The 20,538-nt window shown below is 42.4% G+C and overlaps 1 protein-coding gene across 2 annotated transcripts in view; it reads right to left on the reverse strand.

The window, feature by feature from the left end:
• The window catches only part of agap3 (ArfGAP with GTPase domain, ankyrin repeat and PH domain 3), a 134,806-nt gene that overhangs the window by 71,336 nt on the left and 42,932 nt on the right, over positions 1 to 20,538 (reverse strand). The window contains exon 1 of one of the 2 annotated variants that reach the window (XM_026149889.1): positions 115 to 20,099. The exons of the other annotated variant lie outside the window; for it this stretch is intronic. Coding sequence (XP_026005674.1) covers positions 115 to 1,711 — 1,597 coding nt within the window. The 5' untranslated portion in view covers positions 1,712 to 20,099. Of the gene's footprint in view, positions 1 to 114; positions 20,100 to 20,538 lie in introns of those variants that run through there. 2 annotated transcript variants of the gene reach the window in all.

Genomic DNA, 20,538 nt, shown 5'->3' on the forward strand with positions numbered 1-20,538 from the left:
AAAGTGCACTTCCTTATTTCTCTCGAGCTGTAACTTTCTGTGCAGTGAGCAAGAGGGGGTATATAAAATGGAGCACTGAGCTGAGAAATAAATCAGCAGTCTTGCAGGTCTTACCTTGACCTTTGTGGGAGTCAATGCCTGCCAGAGTCTCTATGGTGACAGGCTGTGACTTATTATTCCCAGTCTGGGGATATTGACCACTGTCTTTGCTTTGGGACTGCTGAATTTCACTTTTGCCACTGCTTGGCTGGTCTTTCCTCCTGAAACGGTTTGCTATGAGCTGCCATATACTTTGTTCTTCCTGAACTGGTTTGGAAGTCAGTTTTGGTGGATGGAGAGGTACCTCCATTACCTTGACCTTCCCCCTGCTGTGATACTGAATGTACTGCATGCCTCCATCTTCCGTCTGATCACTGGAAGTTGAAATCTTTCTTCCTGTGAGGTACGAGAAGGGTTGAGGAGGCATCGTTGCCTCTTCAGCAGTACTTTTAGTCTGAGAGTACTCCTTTGACTCTACCCCAGGACCCAAATCCCTAGGACGAGTCCTCCTGATTCGCAGACTAAAACTCCGTCTTAAAGAGCTCAGTGTACTTCTTGAAGTATCAGATTTGTTGTTTTTGGGGGAAATTTTAGCATCTTTGTCATTTTGCTTTTCCTTGTTCTTCTCTTGAGAGGTTTTGCCAAACAGTTTCCGTCGTAAGCCTCCTTTGAAAAATCCCTCTCCTTCGCCACCTCTGTGGCTGCCACTCCTCTCGCTGTTTATCTCATCATCAGAGCCCCTCTTTTTTAGTTCCAGTACTGTCATACTGACGGGCCTGGGCTTCCAGCTCCTCTGGCGGACCCTAAGGTTCACCTCCGCAGGGCCTGATGGCCGTTGAGCCACAACAGGATTGAGGCCATCCACTGCTCTTAGCTCAGCCTTCCTGCTCCTGTGCTGGTGGCTGTCTAAACTTCCTGTCCATTTGCAGGATTCCTGGGCTTGGGGCTCTGGCAGAACTGCGACTGCGCCTGGAAGCATGCAAACGCTCCTGGGCCTTAGCAGCCGTCGTTCTTGTTCGGGCTGACGATCTCTTTGGACCTTGACCGGACCGTCATACATGCTCATCGTCCTTCTGCCGAGCAGGGCTTCATCCTGATGTGACCTTCGTAGCAGGGCCCAAGGCAGAGACCTTCTTCCTGGTGCACTGTCATGATTCCCATGAACAAGTCCTTTAGCCTGGATGGTGGCAGAGCACGATGTTGAGCTCTGAATGAGCTGCTCCTTGGCGTCTGGTTGAGCTGTTAGCTCTACCACTTCTCTGTGTTGTTGTAAGGAGTTTCCTGTGTATTTTGAAGGTGGTTTAAAAAACTTGTCTGTCTTCATTTTTCCCGCAATCACCTCCTCCAACTCCTCCTCATCCTCCTCCACCACTACCTCCTCTCTATGCCTCCCGGCGCTACTGAGGGAGAGCCACCTGCTGAGCTCGTGCTGTGCCTTGCCCAACCTCGGGCTTTTCTCCATTTGGACTATACAAGTCATTTCTCCATTTGGCTGACAATTCCCAACCAGGGTGTGAGTGACCTGGCCCATTTCCAGCTCTGACACCGGTGCATCTGTATGTGTTTCTTTCAAGATTACAGAGACTTGGTATACAGTTATCTCCTGCTGCTGCTGTTCTATAGCTGTACTCCTTGGGGTCACATCCACGTTCCCACTGCTAAGGAAAAGCATCACACTTCATTCAGACGGATTCACACAATCATCCTCATTAACACACTGAAACCAGTGTGTTACATTCTGCCAGAGAGTTGAGATTCAGCTCATGAAGTCCTTCATTTGAAGACTAAATTCCTCTGCCAGGTATAATCTTTCACCTTTGACATGAGGAAAGAAAAAAAAAAACAACTTCAAACAAGTTAGTTCAAAGCCTCGCTGCCACCTGCATCCTCTGGCTCCTTTCCTCAGCAGAATCAAACAGGCATTTAGATGGTAGCTGCTTTTTGCTCCGCTCTATTCTACCTGTCTCGAGCAAGTAGATGCACAGAAGAAAAACAAAACTTTAACTGCTGATTTTGCAACAAAGGCATATCTGTAACAGACACAAAAGTTACAGCTCAAAAAAACTGAATCATCCTTCTTCTTTGGCAAGTTGCAAACTGCGAGCAATCCCTGTTGTTGGCGGTGCAGAGAAACCCCTTAATCTCTGAGCTCTTGCCATGTAGAGCATGAGGGAGTGTGTCTCTGTTTGAACTTTCAGCTGCCTTCCAACCCCCGGGACACATGGAAAACAAGGAGTGGATCCCAAGGACACTGAACACGCCCTCATGATTTCACCAGAGTTGCTAACAGCCCCCGGAGGTATAAACAGACAAAAGTGAACACACAGGATCGAGATAAGACTCTGCTGATTACACACTGATATATACAGACTACAAGCCACAAGAAACAGCCATAAGTGGGCATTTTATTTGGATTGACCAATGGTAGAAGAAAAGAATAAACTATAAACTTTCTCGTATTTATTTAGACACTTGACTGATTCACCTAAACACATCAGCTTTGGGGATACGCTGCTTAGGTTTTAAACACTTTTACGGGGACGCAGAAGTCAAAATGTCTCCCTCGCTCCAGGATCTATGAGAATACTAATGCAGCACAGCCACGGAGTAACATGGGAGTACCCACACAACCACACACCAACCTTCCAGTGGCTCCCACTATACAGCCTACACTCAATGGGAGAGCTTAACTTAATTCCAAGATTGGCTGACAGCTATTTTTGTTGAGGAACTTGTTCTTTTTAAAGCACTAATGGTTACCATGGCAGAAAGCAGTACATTGGACATTATGTAAAATGGCATTCTCTGAATCTAAACATAATTACACATTCACTGCGTGGGCAGTCCTGCATCTAACTTCATTGAGAAAATTAGCACATTGAGCTACTGAGAATGCTGGCATTCGATTAAATGCAGAGAATAAAAAGACTGAGCAGCCTTACGTGGCCTATTCAATCTTCTGGTGCATTAGTGCAGCGTAATGGGCAGAGCTCATTTAGACAGCCATGCACCACAAAGAATCAAGGCAGATTTTACCCCCACAACTCTGCAGCACCCAGTGTGGTTAAGACTGGAACACTGCCCCTTTGTGGTCAACAAGAGAAAGCACACTGGAAGGGAAAATGTTCACTGGGCATGTACTGTTATCGGCTGGATAACCATTCAAAGCTGGTGTGATTTGCCTGGACAAAAAACATATATCTAAAACAGATGCATAATCAGAAGTTAACAACACTGCTTATGAGGAAAGAAGAATAACAACAACAACAACAACAAGTGGCCATTCCTTGAGTGCATCACTGTGGGGAAACCAGAATAACCGGGAGGCAGAAAGTTACAGCCCAACTGCTGCAGTTTGTGCCAAACGCTAAATCTCAACAGCATTTGACTTGAACTGATTTTGTTTTTTCGTAACGTCTCCCTAAAGTCCTCCAATTGCTATTGCCGTTGTGTGCCATCTACAGTACGTGTGATATTCCTGATATTTGAAGTGTTTCTTGGCACATTTCTTTCTCCCTTATGTCTCTTTATCAACTGACTCAGCGGTGTTAGAATGAAAACAATCAAAAGCATTTTAGATATTGTTACAGGAAACTCTAACCAAGCGCGTGCACCGTCAGAAAAATCTGAAGTGAGCAAGTACAGCAGCAAAGTTGAATCCCATATCAGGCTGTCAGAGGTTGTAATTTCGGCCTTTACCTGTGTCTAGGAAGCAGGGGTTTGAAAGGATGTGGGTCTCATCGTCGAGTAAACGGTCCTTTTCACTCCACTGGATCTCGTGCCGGTCTCGAGTTTGCTTGCGACTCCCGAAGCACATCAACATATTCTAGCTATAACCTCAGAGGCACTTTTCCGTGATATAACCAAAAAGAAACAAAGATATTTAGGTGCCTGAATCCACGTTCAGATTATTGATCATCTTTGATTCATTGCGCCACTCCTGGGTTTTTATCTTCCTTTGCTTCTTTCAGACATTTCTGTTGATATCTGCAGCTCAGTTAGTCCCCAGTTTTTTTCTGTCCAGCATAGAAACCAAAAAAACCTATTTTGTCATTTCTGGCACGCACTCCATGCCAGCCTGATATTGTGGTAACAAGCAGAAGCCGGAGCGGCTAATGGACAGTCCGAGGAGGCAGCCCAGAAAGGCCATGTGGTATCGCTCCCTTTGAGTCCTTTCCTTAATGCAGGTGTTGGTTAGCAGGGTCCTACATAGGAAGTCCTGATAGGATTAAAGTTAATCCACTATCCTGTTGTCTTTGTTGTGGTCCGGTCCAAAGGAAACCTGTGCTGCGGTAAATCCTGGCATTTCAAAGTGCTGACCAGGTAACAGAGCCGCCTCTCTTGTGTTTAACCCTGTCCTGCAGCTAAATATTTCTCCGTCTTGAAACTGTATCTTGATGGAAGGTGGAGGGAAAACCTTTTCTGAAAAACTGGATTGGCATGTTCTGAGGTTTCAGAATTACCCTCTGCGTCTGTATTTCCCTGTGTGTATGTGTACACATCTGCCTGATTGTAAGCGGAGGTCATACTGTGTGTGTTGGCCGTTTATCTCATTTCTGTGCGTCACATTGTCAAACACAGGCGTAGCTGTTTTGCCAACACCCCGACCTGAGTTTCTCTTTCAATTTTTCTTAGGCTACATTCCTTAGTCGTTCAGCAACAGAAAGGTATGCTCTGTACTTTTGGAAGACAATTTTCTCGCCATGCGATTATTATCTCACCTATAAGCTACGTTTGGAATCTTTCTTTGTCAGGTTAACATCCCAAAAAACCCCTTTGGTACTTTTCCAGCATCCCATAAGACGACATTATATTTTAAATGTGTCACAAATACAGCGTGCACATCATCTCTACAGTACTTTCATTTTTGTTATTATGGCGGCATCAGAATTGAATTCAAAGCAGGCATCATTATAAAATTTGACTGGACAATCTCGTCAAATCCCTAATTAGACTGCCTGTTGGGGTTTTCGCCTTCACTTTCTAATCGAATTCAATCAAGGCTTTTGCCAGTCAGCAGTATTTCTCTTCATATTAGATCATTTGACACAATATACCACATTTCCAGTGGGGGGCAGTCACGTCGCTAAGGAATTGCATCCTAATTATAACATTATATCAGTTACATTAAAGTAACAAAGTACTTCATAACACAAAGAAAACTTTCAAAACTAAGAAGCTTCACTCAGACTGGTCTCTGTGGCCCTGTAAGCCCGGGGTAACTAAGAGGCTGAATTGGGAAGGCCTTTTTTTTTTTTTTTTTACAGCAACATCACTTATCTGGAAGACTCAAGCAGTTTCGGGGCTTGTGATGATGTCTGGATAACCATTAGCTGGAAACACACACAGACTCACACACACATAACGGAAATGTCTCAACAGCAGACATAGCAGACAGTCAGAACTAGTGTGTTTATATAAGACGCAGACACTATGTGCGACAAACACTGGTGCTGTCTAGCAGATTGCATGATGCATTCAAGCCACATGAGTAAAGCTTACTAACTCCTCGTCAGTATTAGAACATGAGTCAGTGTGAGGAAGACGGCCGCGTACATATGTAAACTCCTTGGCGGAGACGGTTTGCTTCCTCCGGCAAACAGGGTGACAGGAAGAGAGACTGAAGGCGGCCTCCCGACTTATTATAATTAGCACTCGGCAGGTAGCAGGCTGTAGCCCAACTCTTCTCGAATATGGTTTTTTGCTGACCTCATTCACACATCAGCACAGCTCAAGCCTCAGGCATCCGGTATTCTCCAGCATTACGTATGAGGGGAGAAAGGAGAAAAAAAAACAAAACTCCAGTGTTGTTTGCTTTCTAAAAAACACAAATACATTTATTCAGAACTTTTCAAACTGAGCTCTGTGTGACAAATTGGTGGCAAAGTTTGCCACAGTGACTAACAAGCTTTAATGAGAACAGAAATGTTCATGACTTTTCATAGGTGTTGATGTCACGCTTTAAATATAGCCTCGTGTGAACATGTGAATGTAATATATTGCTCAGGAAGCGCAGCATGGAGAAACAGGAGAAAATTACTCAGAGCTATCAGAAATACCCCTTGATTGAAGAGATGTTTGCCCTCACTGGAGAGAGTCAGGTACTGTGATTATCATCATCATCATCATCATCATCATCATCACAGACGAAACACAGGAGCTCGGGATTGCTAATTGACCTCATGCAAGACTGCCTGAGGCTCTAATAACAAAGGAATCCTGGAGGCATCTTCTGGATTTCCAAAAAATGCAAGAAAAAGTGCTGTGCTCTTTTGATAGAGAAAAGGGAGAAGGTTGGGGTGTAGTTTGGGTTAATACAAAAAACAATTCTCAGAGCACTCGTCAGAATAACGCCATCACCGGACACTTTATTAGGTACACCTCACAAATAGGGAGGACTCCTGTTTTGCCTTCAGAACTGCTTTAATTCTTCATGGCATAAATCCTGGAAACACTCGTCAGACATTCTGATCATATCAACATGATAGCTTCCCACAGTTGCTTCAGATTTGTCAGTTGTACATCCCTAAGATGCTCCATTGGCTTGAGATCTGATGTCTGTGGAGGCCATTTGAGTACATCGAACTCATCGTTATGTTTAAGAAACTTGTTTGAGATCATTCGAGTTTTGTGACACTGCGTGTTATCCTGACCAGAAGCAGCCATGAGAAAATGGGTACACTGTGGTCATAAAGGGATGGACATGATCAGCAACAATACTCAGGTAGACTGTGGTGGTGAAAAGATGCTTATTTGGTACTAAGGGGCCAAAAGTGCACCAGGAGAATATCCCCACACCATTACACCACCAGCCTGAACCATTGATACAAAGCAGGATGGATCCATGCTTTCATGCTATTTAATTCTGACCCCACCATCTGAATGACACAATGAGATCCATCAGGCCAAACAACAAATTTGTAATCTGTCATTTTCCAATTTTGGTGAGCTCATGTAAACTGCTGCCTCGGTTTCCTATTCTTTGCTGACAGAAGTGGAACCCGTGTGGCTTCCTTCAAGATCTTAGTGATAACTGTATTCAAATCAGCTTAGCTGAAGCTTTAGCATTTAAACGTAACGTGCTGCCAGTTGACCTGGTTCAGAAAAAAGAAAAAAAAGACTGAACATGGCAAGACTGGTTGGAACAGTTTCCAAGCGACCACTTGTTTTAAAAAATATAAGGCTGAACAAGGATTTATTAAAACATGGGAAACTTAAGGTTGATAACACCAATTTTAATCTTTAATAAAATTGGATGATTGCATTTTAAACTATGTAGCTCCTTAAGCGTATACACAGGGCAGACAAAGCATGTAAACCTGAACTGAACTCTGTGCCTGTAAGGTGAATCTTCTGTAATATTACAGAAGCAGAAACCAGAAATCAGTACATAGTGACTGAAGTCAATTGTCTTTAAATTCCCTGGCTGACTCTCAAGTAAACCAACCCATTAATTGTCTGCGTTTAAAATCTGGGCTTTACCTCAGTGATCATGAAAACAAGATTTTAGCTGGCAAGAATGTGTCAGTAAAAACAAGCAATTTTGTTGGTTTTAACCTGGAGCTTTAGGTGGAGATGAGAAATGAAAACAGGTTCCAAATTGCCCAATCCTTCAAAATTATGTCCTTCCAAGCTTATCAGCGCCGTTAATCATCACTGGCATGATTTCCAGACAGTTGCATATTGCAAAATAATGATGCCAAACTCATAGCAGTCAGTTTTCACACAGCTGCACGTCTTTCTTTCTACTGTTTCCACGCTGTATTTAGATCTAGAGATAATAACAGTTGTGCTAACACTAAAAAAAACCCTCTGTAGACCCAATTTTGCTCTACACAGACCAGGAGTCAGTAGGGCAACTGGGGGAGAAAATGGGAACTATATCAGTAACATCTCACATATATAACCTTTACTGGCTATGCAAAACTCACTACTATATGAGATTTACAGAGCAATCAAATAATCTGGAAAGCAATCAGGAGATAATACAGCCTTGAGATCACAGGAATCAGTATCCAGGGAAGGTATGGGGGGATTTATTCAAGCATGAGTGAAAATGAAAACCAGTAATCATAGTGTAACTGTTATTTTTAAGATTGCTTCGGTGCATGCTCTCACATTCTTTTAATGCAACAGATCTTTTTAATACAGAAGTATTTCCTGACTGATTATGCCACTCTTGCACAAGGACAAGTAAGCGAAACCGAAAAATTAAATGAAAAAAAATCTGTCCCTCGAATTAATTATTGCCTTAACAGTCTTAAGGGGGAATTATTCTGGAGTGTGAATATTCAGGTCTCTGTGTGGCACATTCAGCACTCGGTGGCTTCCCTCAAAAACCACAAATAAGATCTGCAAATCCTCAACAAACATCTGCAGAACATCTAATAAAACCTACACAGAAACACAGATGAATACTGCATACAGCTCAGGACTAAAACAACGTGTTCCTCCCCTAAAAAAATATTGTGCAACAGTATTTATTCCCAAGCAAGAATCAGCCACGGACACAATGTAAACAAACAGTTTGAGAGGGATATAAGCCGATCTGTGCACGTAAAAACACACAAACCTCCGGGCACAAGAAAAAAAACATATATATATATATATATGCAAACAAGCGCTTCGCCCAGGTGATTACACAGTGCTGCTAATTACACAATGACCTGCCAATTTTGAAAAAGACATAAATTTACCAGACCACTTTCACCACACCACTCCTCTTTTCCCCACATCGATGCTGAATTAATATCTGCAAATGAATTAAGTCAAGAGAATCACACACAGAAGGGGCTACAGACAGCAAGGAAAGTTTATGATAATTATGCTTGCAGTAGTGGTATTGAGCGTGGGTGGAGAGCTTTTTAAAATTCAGCTGCACTAGCGACGAGCATACGTCACCATTGCTCCACTGCAGAGAAAATGATAGGTTCGAGGACGTCTGTGGGAGGCTGTGAAAAAATTCCAGACGCTTCTGTCTCTAAAATTCAGGTTTTGAGAGCGAGCGCTTGTGCGTTTGTATAGCGTGTGTGTGAGAGAACGACGGAGACAGAGAATGCAACAAGATTGAATGGGGGAGAGAGGGACAGTGACAAGAGTGTGTATTAGTTGCGTAACCTAAGCTGTATAAGCCCTAATTAAAATGTTTGACATCCAAGCTGCTCACTGCTAATTTTCTTGTTCCCTTTGACAGAAAATAAAACAGTACCAGGGATCAGTGTTTGTTTGCTGTGTGTTTATGTTTTGTATCTGCAAGTCTACTGTATGTGCATGGGGGCATGAATAGGCGGGAGACTTGACTTTTTGAGTTTCGTGTCATGTAATCATCACAGCCGCCCCTGCCAGCTAACATACTACTGGCCATGTGATGCCACAGGGAGTAATTCACTGTGCAGAAAAGATGAGGTTTGCACACTTGGCAGAAGAGAATGAAACAAGTGCGTGCAGGAAAGGTCAGCCTGGAATTCACTAACTGGGCATGAGCAGGGAAACACGGAGGCAACATACTGGTTTGCAGAAGATGACAAAATGACCACTAAGAAGACGTAGGAGGAAGCTGTAGAGAGATGCACATTTTTTGTTGTTTTTTGTTGTTTTGTTTTTTACAGGCAGATCTGTGTGGGCTGGTGGCTCCCAGTCCTCCTCCTCTCCACATTAGTTTGCAAACCCCCGCTTACTTCTGGTATCATCTTTTCATACTTGCCTTCGAACTTGCTTTTATCTAATAGCTTTGATGTGCTATTGCACATATTGTGTAATCTTTATTGAAATGTGCAAGCAGCAGCAATATAAGCATTATTTGGAGTGTTATTACATAAAGGCGATCCTCAATGATCTTTTTTGCGAAGCTGATAAGAGATATGCTCGCTTTTAGTGAATTAATCCACTCAAAATAGCGAGCCGCGATGGCTAGGATGTGCAATAATTCGCTGACATCTGTGTGAGCTAAACTGTTGCTTAATAAAAAAGAGGTCAGAGGTAGGGCACGGTTTGTGAGAAGCAATTTAAACAGAAAGAAATCCTTTTAATCAAGCTGTGTGGTCTTTTTTTTAAACTTGGAGTTGGACTATATTTGGATCATCACTGGATCATCTTTTCCCTCAGTTTTTTTTTTCTTTTTCTACTAGCAGCAAAATGTAATTTGTCATGCACCATCTGGCTTTCAGCTTCATTCTTGTATCTCACTGGCATCCTGTTGCAGCAACCCTGCAGTTGGAAAAATAAATGGAGCAGCCAATCGCAGCTGTCATCTTGCTAAAGCACAGTAAAGCAACTCGAAACTATTAGGAGACTTTTACTTTAGTTCCGATTGCAATATAACTGTTTTCTTTATCTTTCCATCTTCACAAGCTAGTAATTGTGCAAAATACGTAAGTGGGCCATATTTCTTTCTGCTGCATTACCACAGAATCTACAGTATATTGTCTGATTCTGTCGAGTCTTTTCACTCCTTTTCAAGGTTTTTCTTCCTGTGCTGTTCCAAAAAGAGGGCCAAGAATAGCGACACATTCGGGCACAAGCTCCCATGTAATTTCCCACGCCTTTTGTCTCCGTTCCTGTGCCGCCCATGCATGCTGAAACAATAAGCTGGGAGCTTCGTTATGAAGCTGACAACAGCGCCTTTAAAAAACATAATTAATTTAAAAAAAAAACAACAACAACCAAGAAGTCAGGAGGGATACAATCATACCTACAAGTGACCCGTCCTCATGCACGCCTGTGAAGCAGCTAATAGGGGCATTTATTTGTTTTGAATTGAGTTCATGAACCCCAGGTTTGCAAAATAAAAGCTGCATGTGAATAGATTCGGTGCTGCTGGCTTACAGCATACAGTTACGCAATTTGTTTTCAACAAATAACGGCTCCAGAATTCTGACGCACCGTCGATTTCTGCATTCAGTGTGGGATTAATTGTTGTTATGTTCGCCTAACTAGCATATCTGTGACTGATGAGAATCTCATATCTTCAGCCTGTGGAAAAGCCATGGGAGACAAACTTCTACAGGTGACTGAAAATTAATTCCCACTCCAGCGGCTCCAGTTTAATGGCACTCAGTCGAGTGAACGCCATTGTAACATGCTTACTAACATCCATCAAAGGCAGATTGTGGGTTTTCCAGAAAACATTCACTTACAATATCTAGATATAAAAAAACCCCACCAAACTGACAGATAACGACTCCCATTCTGCAACTTCCACAGGCCCGGCGTCTCTCCAAGGCATCAAAAGTGGCACTTTAGCATGAAATTGAATAACCTGAAAGTCATTTACAGTAAACGTTTTGAACCTCTATCAGAAATGACAGACATTCAGTATTCTGGAGGAGAACGCGTCCTCACCCAGACAGCCAGACACAGAGGCTTAGTTCCAGCTCAGCTGCTATCTACAGGGGCTGAATGACAAAGAAGTTGAGGACACCAGTGAAAACATCTGTATCGTACTTGGTGAAGTTTCGTGACAGCTCTATTAGTGCAAGTCAATATGGAGCTGTGCATCTCCTTGTGACATTTTTAGGTCCCCTTAACATAATGGCCTATCACCCTGTCCCCGACAGGTACACTGAAGGAGGAAACACTTCGCTGTGCTATTTGCTTCTGTCCAGCATGGTGTGGGCACGAGCAGCAGGCCGAAATGAATCACAAAACCTGACCTGATTAGACTTGACATGGAGACACTGAGTAATGGTGCCCAAACAGTGTTTCCTGCAATTTGGCTCTCCAAAAAACTGAGGCCTGCTGGAGGGCTTTTGTTACAATGTAAGCCAAATCTGAAAATGGCAGGAGAGTAATGGACTAGCTAGGACACGCACAACGGCTTTGCTTAATCACGGAAACAACGGTAATATGTCGCACACACATAAGCTCAGCACTTTCCCCCCCGTTTGTCAACTTCTGACGGTTCTCATGACCGCAGAGAGCTCGATGCGAAGCTTCTGTGCCTCCATCTGATATTTTACTGCAGCGCCTTTGTCGGGTATTGACACAGACGAGGTGGAACAAAAACACGTAAAAGCTTGAACGAGAGACCTTTTAAAAATCACCGTCAAATCAGCGAAACAGAAAGTGCACAGAAGCAGCACTGATCAGTTTTTTTATTACTTTGATTTTTTGGGGGGGGGTTTCTTTTTAAGAGGGGCAAAAGGCTTGTGAGATATCATGTGAACAGACCTGCGGGCAAAATATAAAATGTACTTGGAATTTATATTAACTGATCACACTTCTTCGGGCTTACATCCAAACCACAGATTGGATTCTTTAAAATGCTGACAAGTGGTCTTTATTAGACATGGGGGACTTCTCTCTTCTGGATGTGTCACAATCTAGTCAGTTTAATGGAGGAACATACTGTAGCTGCTGTACCAAAGAGATTAATTTAATAACTTCTGCACTTCTGTGGAGAGTGTCCAGGCAGACAGCTGCCACAGAAGTACAGTTGAGACCTTGAAACATCCATGGGAATGATGCAGTCATCATCTCTCCGCTTTCACTGCTGAGACGTCAACATCGTGTTCTTCGCCAAGCCAGACTGCTACTGACGTTAGGCGTAGCCTGCCCTAATATCAGTAACTGAGCCATTTGCTGAAAATTTTAGCGCCCTCTCACCTGTAACAAATTATTAAAAGCCAAGAAAATTGCATCTAAATTGCAATAAATGGCCATTTAATGAGCAAGAGTGAACAATGTTGCACTTGAGATGCCGATCTAACCCGTTTTAAACATTTCATTTTCCAGAGTCCTCTTGAATCCATTTAACAGAAAGCACCTTGTATGCAGAGCATGTACAGTGTGCATTATTATTCAACACTATGGCCTCATTGAGATTTGAAGTGTCATAACCTCCTACACCTCCAATCCATGCTAACTTTTCAGCAATTGATTTTTTTTTCCTTGCCACTAAGGTTTAATGTGTTTCGATATGATAAACACACTGCCACACATACACACTCCACACGCACACCACATCTTCCTTTCTGTACTCCAAAGTGAAATAAGCAGGCTAATGAGCTGTGAATTTTAGGTTTAGGCTACAGGAACACAATCCTCAGCAGCAGAAATGACACAAGAATGTGATCTCCTTCTGGTTCTTCTCCACCTCCTCCTCCTCTCTCCTTCTGCATCTCTTCATCCTTAACTCAGTCCTATCCGCCCACAATCCTCCATCCCCCTCTTGTGCTTGCTGAACACTGCATCAGCAGAGTCCCTAGCAGAAGGGAGACCTGTTCTTTAACTGGACCATTACAAATACCTGCTACCTCAAACCCTCCAAGATGCATCAGCCTCATCCGCACTTCTGGGAAGATGCAGCTCTTTAATGCGATTCTCTGTTATGCAATCCTGCGTGATAAATAACTGCAGACACTCTGAGATTAATGAAATTCAGGGGAAGCCCCCCCACACCACCCCACACACACACAGCCTGATCTCCAGTATTAGCAGAAGATGACGGCTCTGCTATTTTTACTCAGGCATCTCCATAGGTAGTTTCTGAGGTCACATGGCGGCCCACCCCTAGGAGAAGCACACTGCTGCAGTGCACTATTTCTGGGCTCCCAGCAGGAAGAATCAGGTATGAGAGAAACCTGCTGAAAGGTGCCATAGCACACCACTGTTTCAGGGCCGATGATGGAAAGCTACCACATGGTGCAAAAAAATAACAGAGATCCCAAGCCTCATTCCCTTCCTGTCTTACCTCTGCAGCAACAAAGGCAGTTTAAACAGTTGGGAGTCAAGGTCAGTGCTTGGGGATCAAAAGGTAAAGGCGCGTGAAGCCTGCTGTCGCTTTTCTCTGATAGGCCCTTTTGTCTGTACTGAGTCTGAACCGACTGCCTGGTCACTGCTGGTGCATGCCAATGAGATGAGCACAGCCGCAGTGTCAGGTTTTGCGCCTCTTCAGAGTGACAGCTGCAGGATGGCTGGCATATCGCTCGCTTTTGCCTCATCTACAGTTTTGTTGTAAAGACACAGGGCTGGTAACGTTCAGAGAGCTGGTGAAGCTGGTCAGGAATAACAATAGAAAAGGAGAGAAGGCAGCGAACTACTGAGTACCGTAGATGTGTATTGTGACAGATATCAAAAACAGTGTGGTTTACTGTTAAATGCTAACCATTACTTCAGTCATATGCTATGCTTTTTGGGGGGGGGTTGTCACTGACTTCCTGTCCCTTTGGCTTGTGGCCACTTAAAAAGAAGGTATGGCTAATTGCAAAACCTTGTGACCAGTTGCTGTGTAGCAGTTGTGACCAGCTCAACAACTGTTTGTCCCCATGCTGCCAATCACATCTGAGCCTAAAATTGTGGCCTAAAATTAAGTTAAAAACTTAATTAAGTTAAAAACTTAATTTTAGGCCACGATTCTTGTATAAGATATATGCTTGTACAAGTTTTCGAATAGAAAGCCTTGATTGTTTGAGTCAGTAACAGATTCTGTGACCCACTGTGGATAAATTGAGTGCAAAAAGTCTGTTTCTTTCTTTCAGGCAAATTCCTGTCAAAGATATAAGCAAACTAAAAAGCATGCAGTCTTGGAATTTAGGACATTTGAGGAAATGATGCAACAGGAAAGAAAACATACTCAAAATTAAATGAGCTCCACTGAAATTATTATAAGCTACAACACAAAAAACTGGGTTTCCCAAGGAGTGTGTAACAAACAAGTCCACATCCTTTGATGTTCTTCCTTTGTGTTGGTATGTAGTCAGGCACGCTGACGCAGACTACCTAATGGAAAGAGCGCCATCAAACAGATGATTAAAGCACCTGAAAGCCAATAAAACTGCTGACGCTCTAATAGAAAACAAGCTGAAAGCGTGCATTTTCATATCAGTTGTGGCAAGTGAATGAGAAGAACGATGGTTTCCATTAACTGATGTGCATTTCATTGATGATCGGTAGGAACCACGCGGCCCTCAGCGTATTTCATCATTATCCAACCTCCCAGTGAACATCTACATGCATGCATGCAGGTGACATCACTGCTTTCATCTTGCACTGCCATCGGGTGATTATCTCCACGCTGCTGCTGTCAAAATGAATGATTATTTTAGTGATGGTCATTTTTATGTGCTACACCAAGGCACGGGGTGATCAGAGAGATTTAAAATTGATTTTATTGTTATGCATAAATTCAAGAAGTGATGATCTTGTGGGTTCACAGCGGCCGATATGAGTTTTCTCATGAATCACCCTGACACAGTCCGCTGCAGTCGCAAATTAAATTCCATCTATTCAAAGAATTATCTTGGTGTCCGGCGTGGAAATTATAAAAAACAAAGATACACAGTGCAATTAACGTAAATGAAAATCAGAATGGTGCGTATATGTGTGTGTGTTTGTGTGTGTGTGTGTGTGTGTGAGGGAATCAGCAGCACAGAAAATATTTACATGAACCAAGAAACTGTATATGGCGTCGATCTCTATGGCGCTCGAATGGCAAATCATCATCATCCTGTGTAAACTGTCTAAGGAGGTAAATACATGTTTGCACATGAAATACTTGACAGATAAGCAGCTGCTCTCGGGATTCAGTCTCATTTGTGCTGGCTTTCACTTTCTCTGTGCTAAGTAGACTTTGCTTTCAAAGCACACACTGAAAAAGTCATGACACACGCACATTCGGCATGAAACAAACACCACAGAGAATGCATTACTTGCACAGAGGCCGTACTTGCCGGCATCCTGTGGGGCACTGACCGCAAATAAACTCTCTTGACTATTCTGAAGTCTATTCTATTAATAAAAATATGTGGGAGAAGCGCTGCTAATTATCCTCTTTACATATAAACAGCTGCTCAGTGCACTGTAATCCTATCGGTGTGTCCATATCTCCTAATGGTCCGGCAATGACTCATGCTAGAACACATCTACGGCTTATCCATCTATCAAAGTATTCATGAACCTCACTTTACTTGCATGTCAGGCGCCTTTATACATGTTAGGACTCGGATACTCTGACTTATTTTATGCCTTATCATCAGAGGAGACGGTCACATGATTCAGAGCTGCTGTGAAGACCATCAGCGGTGCAATGCCGTGAATGCTGTGAAGATGTAATGATGTTTTAATTGATTTCTTCACTCTGTCTGTCCCTATATGCCTTCTGACTTCTCAATGAGCATCTCAGCCATCAAAATGCAGGGCGTCTTGAGGCAAAGTCAGCACAGTCATTTAAAGCTCCTGTCATAAATGCTGAATTACCAGAGAAAATGGCTGAAAAACTTCCGGATCCGGAAAATTCCAGATTTCAGAATATTAAAAGGTTGGAAAAGGATGTTCCCATTCATTCAACCAACCAAACCTACATGGTAAAAAAAGGCAATTTAGCCAGACGAGTGATAAAGGGAATTATTGTAACAGACTCTTCTTTTTTTTTCTTTTTTCTTTTTTTTTTTTGAGGAGGGTACTCCATCGCCTGCTAGATCCAGAGATAATAACCCGAACACAATAATGCCTTTGCACTGCCTCTGGAGAAGGGACAGCTGCAGAGTAAATAAATGGCTAATCTGACTTTAGCCAACGACTGAGCGCAGCCTTGACACAATAAACGAAAGAGATTGATGTCAATCCCAACATAAGCTCTGCCCACTTAGTGCAGGGCACAACACAACAGACACCCTCATTTTCTGCAAACCCCCCACCCCGGTGCTGGTGGGTAATACTGCTTGTTGCAGTGATTCTGCTGCAGTCTGGCTTCACTTTGTCCTTTATTTCTCTGTGAGATGAAATGTGAAAAGAGAGCTTTCACACCAAAGGTCAAAACCTGCCTCAGTTGTTGTGTATGTGGTGACAGAGCCTCACCACAGGGGGCCACTGTTGCTATATAAAAACCAAATACACTAGACAGACTATAATAAAAAATATATATATATTTAAAGGCCCTTTTAACCCAGAGTGACAGGAGATACAGAAAGAAACAAAGATGACCTCTGACACACATGGCATATTTTTTACTGCATGTGTGTATTAGGGTAAACCCATCTGAATCTACCTAAAAGAAATTCCAGATTCCTGTGCAGCTACTATATTACACATGCATGGGTGAGATATGTTAAATGTGTCCACACAAGAGTGAAATCTGCCAGGTCGCGCTGACTGTGGACAATCCACCACCAGTGTGCACTGAGAGGTTGGAAGACGGATATTACATAAGGAGCTCATCAGTGGGGTAGTGGCCCACGCACAATGCATCCTCAGTGGAATCTCTCACTGTTGATCAGCCTCTCACTCAAAGTAAGAACAAAATGGCTGAGGTGACAGCCTGAGGGGGAAAAAACAGTGCAGAGGCTAGAAATTCATGTGAATAATTAGCTCCTAAAAAGAGGCTACTTAATGCAAATGACCTGGGCGGCTGTATGATTGAGGAGAAATGGCTGCTGACATCCCCATAAGCTAAATGTATTTATACAGACGAGATGCTATCAGGAGGGAATACTAATTAGGCTCTTACTGCAAACAAAAACAACACTTATGCACTGGAATAACAAATATATACCCGTGAAAATAGCTGTTTATTTCATGCTAAACCACTACCTGTCTTATAGCTAAGGGTATCATTTTGCAACACAACTGTAAATAAACACCAGAGTGGGGGTCAGTGGAGTCCTCGCTGCGGTTAGAGCGCACAGTAATGTGCAAACCACAAGACCTCTGACCTTTAATAGGGAGCTTTGAATTTCTATTCAGTGGTTTTTGCTGGAAACACTGCTGCATGCCTAGGTTGTCAACACTGAAAGTGGTGAGACTACTGCAAGGCAATTCAAGGCTGATTATTCTCCAGTGTGAGGATTTGTTGTTTTCATTGTCTCACTTTACAGTAAACCAGAGCTGCAAATATTAGCTGATTACATAGCTTTTCAAACAATAGAAGACTCATTAGCTTTGCCAGATGTGTGTAATGTGTTGCCTTTGCTGCAAGTAGGTGATGATCTGATGCTTTTGTATGTCATCTCTGAAGAGGTTTTAGATCACAGGACTTCATTGGAGATCAATAGGTTTCAATATTGCCAGGATAATCTTGACATTAGTTTGGAATATGGACCAGTAATCAAAAAATAAATAAGCATTTCTTATTCTGTTTTCTAGCTCAAGCTCATGACTAAAAAGTCTGATGTTAAGAGGCGCAGTACGTGACTTTTTAAAGCTGCATCCAGAGAACGCGGCAATCAAAAAAAATCGAGGGGAGGGAGTCCCCATGACTGTGCCATTTTCACAAACAGCTGTTGTGGGATACAAAGGCAAAGGTGTGGACTCCCAGGATGCCGCGCTGCCGTGACCCTCCTCATTTCTCTGCAGATGGACGCGGGTAGACACCACTGTCAGATGATGAGCTCTGCTTTAAGCCCCCGTGCTGCATGTGCTGTGTGCCAATCGGCTGCCTCCGCTCTCGCCGGCCCACAAACCCCTATTGACTCCACGCCCACTTGCCCATCCATCGCACAGGCAACCAGTTGCCTAGGCAACCTCAAAGCCCTCGTGCCTGTTTAAGTGTCAAGACAAATTCTGTTTTACATTTTACTTGCACAACACTTCATTTTTCATTCATCCGTTCATTCATGATTTTATTTCCACATCTGCCTGTTGCTTTTTGTAAGCAAAACCTGGTGCTCAGACTTTAACCCCACAGCATCCTGATAAAAGTGAAGAGAATTTTTGAAACAGCCAATTAGATGCTGACTTATATCAGTCATGAGATGATAAGAACTAAAAAAAAAGTGGCAGCCTTTAGTCTTTACAAAGTAGGCCATGAGCAGCGAAAAAAAATGATTAAGATCATCTTCAAATAGCTCAGATGGATGAGTATAATCTGAATTCCAATTACTATGTGCTTGTTTCCATCAAAGCAATTATTATATGTGCAAAAATGAAGCTGGAGTGAAACACAGCCAAAGTCATGATCAAAATCAATTATCAAACAAAAACAACTAAGCAGGCAGATATTGGCATAATTGCAGTTACATAACAGGAGTCTGATTTTTTTTTTTTTTCTTTTGAAAGAGGGCGTCTTATTGAGCTCTTAAGTATTGGAAATAAAACCACTCAAACCAAGAGTTTGCTGTAGACTATACACTCTAACAACTTGCCGTAAAAAATAAAATAAAGGAATTCTGGGCATTACCATTCCCAGTTAACACAGTTCAATTCTTTCAGCTCCTACATCATGTGGGAAAAATCACATTGCATCATATTTGAATGACTTAAGTCACACACAGAAGCAGAATGTCCTGGTTTAAATGTGACCCTGACACAATCTGTGCAAGTTTGTAATTAGTACTTCTTGTCAACTGTTGATGGACAGATGATGAGCTAAAAATATAAAGTAGTATCACAATGGTTCAGTTCCAGTCTTAATGTTGCATTTAAACTGTGACTGTTCTGGATGTGTGACGTGATTTCTAAGAAGTTACAAAGAAAGAGTCCAATTAATCATGTCAGGCTCAGGTGTACAAATGTTCACATGTTGAATGCAGGAGCATTCCCATAAGGTTAAGTGTTTAAGAGCAAGGGAGCCAAAAGCTCATTGTCGTGACAATACCGGCCTTAATTTTTAACATGAACTAAAAATATCTAGATATCATTGCTACAGCAATGCCACACATTTAACTCCCCTTCCAACAACAAGACAACAAGACAAGCCCGGGCATGTCTGAGAGCAAGAGCTGTGTCACACTGCCATTACAATTTAATACCTAAAATGGGAGCTACTAAATATAATGGCGTGTCATTACTGTTGCACTATAATGCTGCTGCTGCATGTGCTAACATCTTGTTTCAATAGATTCACACTTCAAATTATGTGATGCATCATCAATGACAGAAACTGACTGGAAAAAAAGGATGGAAAATACTCTTAATTTACTGACACTTTTAAATACTGGTGCAAGCATCAATAAAATGCACATTTTCCTGAACTATCTTGATATAATATTTAGGCTACAACGCCCACAAGTTCAGGGTACTCGGACAAAGCCGAGGCACCGTGTTTGCATAGTTCCAGATTACTTTAGTACATCAATAAAAATAAACAGTTTTTTTGCTGTTGTTATTTTTTCACATTACAGCAAGAACAGTAAATAACAGTATGAAACCAAGATAATAGCACAGTACTGTATTGGAATAAGATAGGTGCACAGTAAAATAACAGTTTAACACCAGAAAATCTAGCTGCCAGTGTTTTACCATAATGCAATGGGGAATTACAGTTTAATGCTTTCCATAAACTTGTACACATGATAAATGAGATTCTCTGGCTAGCTATTTACATTTAAATGACCTTCTAATGTCTAAAATCTAAGAACATTAAAAGAGTATTAGGTTAAATTTCAATTCACATTTAATCCACTCTGCTGCGATTTCTGCACAGTCACCCATCAACTAGCTCCCCACTGCAGCCTTTGCTCCACACCCAGTTTGACTGCTGTGCAGCCATCCAACTAATCAACACCATTTCCCCTCTCTCTATCAGAAACTAAAGTGTGTCAAGAAATTGGAAAAACGTCTTTCTGC

This window comes from Astatotilapia calliptera, chromosome 18, assembly GCF_900246225.1.
Source record: "Astatotilapia calliptera chromosome 18, fAstCal1.2, whole genome shotgun sequence".
In the NCBI taxonomy this organism is placed as follows: domain Eukaryota; kingdom Metazoa; phylum Chordata; class Actinopteri; order Cichliformes; family Cichlidae; genus Astatotilapia; species Astatotilapia calliptera.